The following is a 6,000-nucleotide window of genomic DNA, read 5'->3' as shown; positions in this document are numbered from 1 at the left end:
GCCCGCCACCTCGCCCGGCTAGTTTTTTGTATTTTTTAGTAGAGACGGGGTTTCACCGTGTTAGCCAGGATGGTCTCGATCTCCTGACCTTGTGATCCGCCCGTCTCAGCCTCCCAAAGTGCTGGGATTACAGGCTTGAGCCACCGCGCCCAGCCAATCTGCATGTATTTCTAAGTTATTTTTGTTTTAAAAGGTTAAAGTTATCCTACAGTAGGCTAGAAAAATCTCTGAAAAGGAAAAAAATCCAAACATCTGAAATCTCCCCAGGGTTGGCAATCATTTCCTGTGAAGGGTAGATAGTAAATATTTAGGCATTGTAGACCACAAACGGACTCTGTTGAAAATTCTTCTTTGGGCCGGGCGTGGTGGCTCATGCCTGTAATATCAGCACTTTGGGAGGCCAAGGCAGATGGTTCATGAGGTTAGGAGTTTGAGACCAGCCTGGCCAACATGGTGAAACTCCATCTCTATTAAAAATACAAAAAAATTAGCCAGGCGTGGTGGTGTGTGCCTATAATCCCAGCTACTCGGGAGGCTGAGGCAGGAGGATCACTTGAACCCAGGAGGCGGAGGTTGCAGTGAGCCAAGATCATGCCACGGCACTATAGCTTGGCAACAAAACAAGACTCTGTCTCAGGGCAAAAAAAACCACAAAACTCTTCTTTCTTTTGCTTGTTTTTTTAAGACTCTTTACAAAGTAAAAACCATTCTCAGGTCACAGACTACACAAAAGCAGGTTGTGGACCCCTTCTCTACCCAGTAAGTAGCACTCATTAGGTGCAACTCAGCCAAATATTACCAGCTGTGTTTTTTCAGTACTCACCATAATAGTTTACCAAAGAATATTGTCTCGTAAATGACAATAATTAAAAAAAAAAAAAAAAGAAGTAGAAGCAGAAGAAGCAAAAGCAGCAGAGCGGAAGAAGCAGAAGTAGCAGCAGAAGAAGAAAGAGAAGCAGCAGCGGCAGTTTTATTAATCTGTGTAAAATGACATCATGTGCTGCACCTTCATCCGGGGGCTGTGTCATGGCCATGAAAGAGTCGTGAAACCCGCCCACGCTGGTGTGCTCTTCCTGCTCCTCATTCTCAGTGTCACATTCAATGTCACTGTCGCTACTCATTCCTGGCAGGAAGGAAGGAGAACATGTTTCTGAAAAGAAACCACCGTAAGTGAAAGGAAACAGATCTCCTTAACTACTAAACTGAGATTCCTATTGAATTTTACATAGAATGCCAAGAATTCAACAAACTAAACACAACAAAACAAAGACAAAAGTAACCACACAAACCTCGATTCTCTTTAGCTATTTAGAGCGGTGGTTTTATTTTTGTTCTCAAAGTTTAAAATTGCCCTTTCCATAGTACCTGAAAGTTATCATTTGAAACCAGCATTAATTTCATTATACTGATAATATTTTTTTTCCAAATCAAACACTGTTTATTTTTTCAGTCACAAGAGATAACAGGAACTCTTTTAATCCTGATACATTATAGACATAATTATAGTCCCTAGCCTAAAACATAAATATAAATGTGTTATACAAATCCACATGTTAGATGAATATTAGAAATTCTGGCAGTTCTAATAATAAATTAGTTTGTATTAATTGGGCATCTAATTTTTTTGTGTATGCCGGTTGATTTTTATTTATTTTTATTTTTTGAGAGACAGGGTCTCGCTCTGTTACCGTAGGCTGGGCTGCAGTGGCCTGATCATAGCTCACTGCAGCCTCAAACTCCTGAGCTCAAGGGATACTCCTGCCTTAGCCTCCTAAGTAGATAGGTCCACAGGTACATGACACATACCTGTGTCATGTATGTACATAGCAGGGCATGCCCTGCTAATTTAAACATTTTTTAGAGGGATAGGGTCTTGCTATAATATGTTGCCCAGGCTGGTCTCGAACTCCTGACTTGAGAAGAGATCCTCCCACTTCAGCCTCTTAAAATGCTGGGATTACAGGCCACTGTGCCTGGCCACATCAGTTGATTTTTAAAAGAACAATTCTATAAAAAGTATTTGTTTCAGCAAGATAGCAATCAAGAAAACCTGAAAATCTTTCTGCTACAAATCCTTACAAATAGCCAGATAAAATATAAATGTAAAACATTATTTTAATGAATAAGCACATTAAAAGGCAGAAAGGAAATCCCCAAGTGTCAGAAACAAAGAAGGATAAGGAACTTTCATTAGTGGATCAGGGCCCACGGCTGCCCTGGAGAGTTTCATATGAGGATTTTTAAACACTGCCTTGGGATAGAAAAATGAACCCCCTACAGAAAGGGAATTGAAAGTGAGACTAAAACTCCACCCCCTGCATAATGTTAAAATTTTTGTTTTCTTGAGACAGGGTCTCACTGTTACCCAGGCTGGATAACAGTGGTGCAACCATGGCTCACTGCAGCCTTAACCTCCCAGGGCTCAGGTGATCCTCCCACCTCAGCCTCCCAACAGGTCTGTGCCATCACACCTGGCTAGTTTTTGTAATTTTTTAGTAGAGATGGGATTTTGCCATGTTGCCCAGACTGATCTTCAACTCCTGAGCTAAAGTGACCCACCCGCTTTGGCCTCCTAAAATGGTGGCATTACAGGAATGAGCCACCATGCTTGGCCAATGCTAAAATTTCTATTAAAGAACAGACCAGAAAAATGTCTGCCTACTGGCATAGGAAAACAGCAAGGAATTTTGTCTGTTTCTACTGGGCTCTGAAGAGGGGGAAAAAAGTCTTACCTCAAAATTCAAAGTAAGATTTACGTGCCTAATTTAGGTTTGGGATTTAAGGTTGAGGTTCAAATTTCAAGAAACTGACATAAAAATTGTTCAGGAGCTAGTGTTATTTGAATAAAGCCAAAGTAAAATCCTCTCTGGAAGGAAGGTTCTAGGTACAACGGAGTAAGCACATTCCACTCTATCTTTCCCACTGAAAGTAGCAATAAAACCTGGAGAGATGGGTGGCATAGTTATTTAAGGATATTCATAGTTATTTACTTTTCAAAGTAAATAGAAACAGGCATACTGATGAAGCCGGAATTTGAATGACAACAAAACTGGCAGATTAATATAAGACCCAGAGTCTTATTTGGGGAAAAAAAAAAAAAAATCCTAATGAAAATGTCCAGGATACAACCCCAAATAACTCAGCATATGAAAAACCAGGAAAAGACAGCCAACAAACATCAATGATAAGATGACACAGATGTTTGGATTTAAGGGCTTTAAAGCCAGATAAAATGCTCATCAGCCAGGCCTGGTGGCATATGCCTGTAGTCCCAGCTACTTGAAAGGCTGAGGCAGGAGGATCACTTCAGCCCAGGAGGTTGAGACTAGCCTGGGCAACTTAGCAAAGCCCCAACTCTACCAAAAAAAAAAAGAAAAAAAAAAGAAAATTAAAAATTAGCCAGGCACACAGTGGTGCGCACCTGTGATTGTCCTAGTTTCTAGGGAGGCTGAGGAGGGAGGCCCACTCGAGCCCAGGAGTTCAAGGCTGCAGTGAGCTGTGATTGTACCATTGTACTCCAGCCTGGGCAACAGAACACAATACCCTGAGGAACAGAGGAAGGAAGGAAGAATTAAGAAACAAGGGGATAAAGGGACTGGTCTAAACTGTGTCAAATAGAGTGCCGTAGAGATAGCAAAAATAACAAAGAAGAGACAACAGATAACAGGAAAAAAGTTAGAACTTAAAGTATAATTAAAAAGAAAAAAAAGGAAAAAAGATGAAAATTTTGTAGAATTATAAAAAACATTCTGAATTAAATAAAAATATACCAAAATTTGTGGGATGTGACTATAGCAGTGCTTAAAATGAAAAGTATGCCATTAAGTGTTTATATTAGAAGAGAAAATATCTCAAATCAATAATCTAAACTACTACTTTAAGAAACTAGAAAAAGGAAATTAAACCCAAAGCAAGTAAAAGGAAGGAAATAATAAAAAAAATAATAAAATCAGCAGAAAAACAAAAAAGCCACAATGAAACAAAATGGTGTTTCTTTGAAAAGATCAATAAAGTTAAAAAAGCCTCTAGGTAGATTCACTAACAAAAAAAAGAGCAAACAAAATTTCCAATATCAGGAATGAAAGAGGACATCAACTACAGATTCTATAAACAGTAAAATATAATAAAATACTATAAATAACTGTATGCTCATGAAACCAAAAACAGACGAAATGAGCAAATTCTTTCATTGCTATAAACTACCAAAGCTTACTCAAGGAAAAATAGATGGGTATTTTAACTTTTAAAGACATAAAATCTGCTTTAGTTAAAAAAGCTTCCAACGAAGGCAACTGTGGCCACACATGGCTTCAGTGGTGCACTCTTCCTTTTCTGTTCTCAAGAAGAGTTTGGTTAGCATTATTTCTGCCTTAAATATTTAGAAATTGTCTCCATCTTCAGCAAAGAAAAAAAAAAAAACTTTCCTGTTCTAAAAGTGAAGAGTTTACAACAATTTAATGAAGTAGATGAAAAAGAAAAAGAGCAGAGACCATTAAAGAGACTTTTCATTAAGAGGCCAAAACTAGCTAGTTCTGTGAAACACCACCTCCACCTTGTGGCCCTTCATGGAACTGTTGCTGAAAACACTAAAACACAGAGTTGAACTTCAAGGCACAAATTTGATCTCTTAGTGTTTCTGAATTCCTGACAAACACCAATCTTCAGGATTCAAACACAATGAATTGGAACTCTCTGGAATTCCCAAAATCTACATTATTCTTTAAAAGAAGTTATTAAATATATTTTTCAAACTCTTTATTCATTACATGTGTATTTTTCTTTTTTTTGTTTTTGAGACGGAGTCTCCTTCTGTCACCCAGGCTGGAGTGCAGTGGCGCCATCTCTGCTCACTGCAACCTCCACCTCCCAGGTTCAAGCAATTCTCCTGCCTTAGCCTCCCGAGTAGCTGGGATTACAGGCATGTGCCACCACGCCCAGATAATTTTTTTGTACTTTTAGTAGAGACGGGCTTCACCATATTGGCCAGGCTGGTCTCGAACTCCTGACCTTGTGATCCACCGCATCCAGCCTACATGTGTTATCTTTAAAAAAAATCATTTAATTAGTATTTGTAAGAACTGAGGCCTATAGTGAATATTCAAATGCTAGACTGCATGTGGGTATTACTGGCTAGTATGTGAATAATGTAACGTTTAGAACTCAGTAAGGTTTATAGTACTGTGCAGAATCACAAAATGCCAATATAAGGATTTTGCTTCAAATTCTATTTCTTGGAACACCACTCAATTTTTATTAAGTATACCATGTGTAAACTCATTAATATTTACTTAGCAGACAGGGCCATGAACACACATAAAATGGCAATATTTATAATGAAGACTGATTTGTAATCACTTCTTTCCAAGGAGCTACTGTTGACCTTAACCTTTGATTCCAGGTATCAGTATTTCTAGTTTTTACTTTCAACTTGCCCTAAGTAGATTCCTTCAAATCAGTAATGTGTCTGTGTTGTTAAAACTAATTCTAATAAGACAATTAGAATAATGCTTTCCATTTATTAAACTTCTTGAGTACTTTTTCTCAGAATTCAAAAAAAACGTACATTTCCCAAGAAATGCTAGGAAGAAGTTCACGCATGAAAACACCTGGTCTTTTATCAAGTACTAAGATCTGGAAGTTTCCTACCTTTGTGAATGTAAAGAAAAAGACAAACTGCTGGATGTCAATGACAGCAATTACTATTAATTGTAAGATACTATTAATTGTTAAGAAGCTTCAGAGATTGTTAATGCAAAAGAAATCTGCATCTTATTACTCTATCCATCATCTACCATATTTTTTGAGCACCTACTACGTATGTGCTCAGTAAAGCTAACTTGAGTTATAACTCCCTTAAATCAAGTTGCTCAAATTTCAGATGCTATGGAAAATATATGAACCACCTGGTACAGATGACACTTTGTATTCTAGTCACTAACAATTTATCTGCCTTTCTCCTTTCTCCTTTCCAAGAGGACCCTGATATTGTTCAGGTATTTT

At 38.0% G+C, this 6,000-nt stretch overlaps 1 protein-coding gene across 10 annotated transcripts in view; it reads right to left on the bottom strand.

Annotated features, from left to right (window-relative positions):
• The window catches only part of TRIM37 (tripartite motif containing 37), a 127,737-nt gene that overhangs the window by 19,252 nt on the left and 102,485 nt on the right, over nt 1-6,000 (bottom strand). For 5 of the 10 annotated variants that reach the window (XM_025363347.1, XM_025363350.1, XM_025363354.1 and 2 more), the window contains one exon: nt 1,007-1,123. The exons of 2 other annotated variants lie outside the window; for them this stretch is intronic. In XM_025363347.1, the coding sequence (XP_025219132.1) occupies nt 1,007-1,123 (117 nt within the window). Of the gene's footprint in view, nt 1-1,006; nt 1,151-6,000 lie in introns of all 10 variants that reach the window. 3 more of the 10 variants (XM_025363344.1, XM_025363346.1, XM_025363349.1) reach the window with 1 other exon arrangement.

This window comes from Theropithecus gelada, chromosome 16 (assembly GCF_003255815.1).
Source record: "Theropithecus gelada isolate Dixy chromosome 16, Tgel_1.0, whole genome shotgun sequence".
NCBI lineage: Eukaryota > Metazoa > Chordata > Mammalia > Primates > Cercopithecidae > Theropithecus > Theropithecus gelada.
Note: the sequence above shows the minus strand (reverse complement) of the source record. Positions and strands in the feature narration are given on the sequence as shown.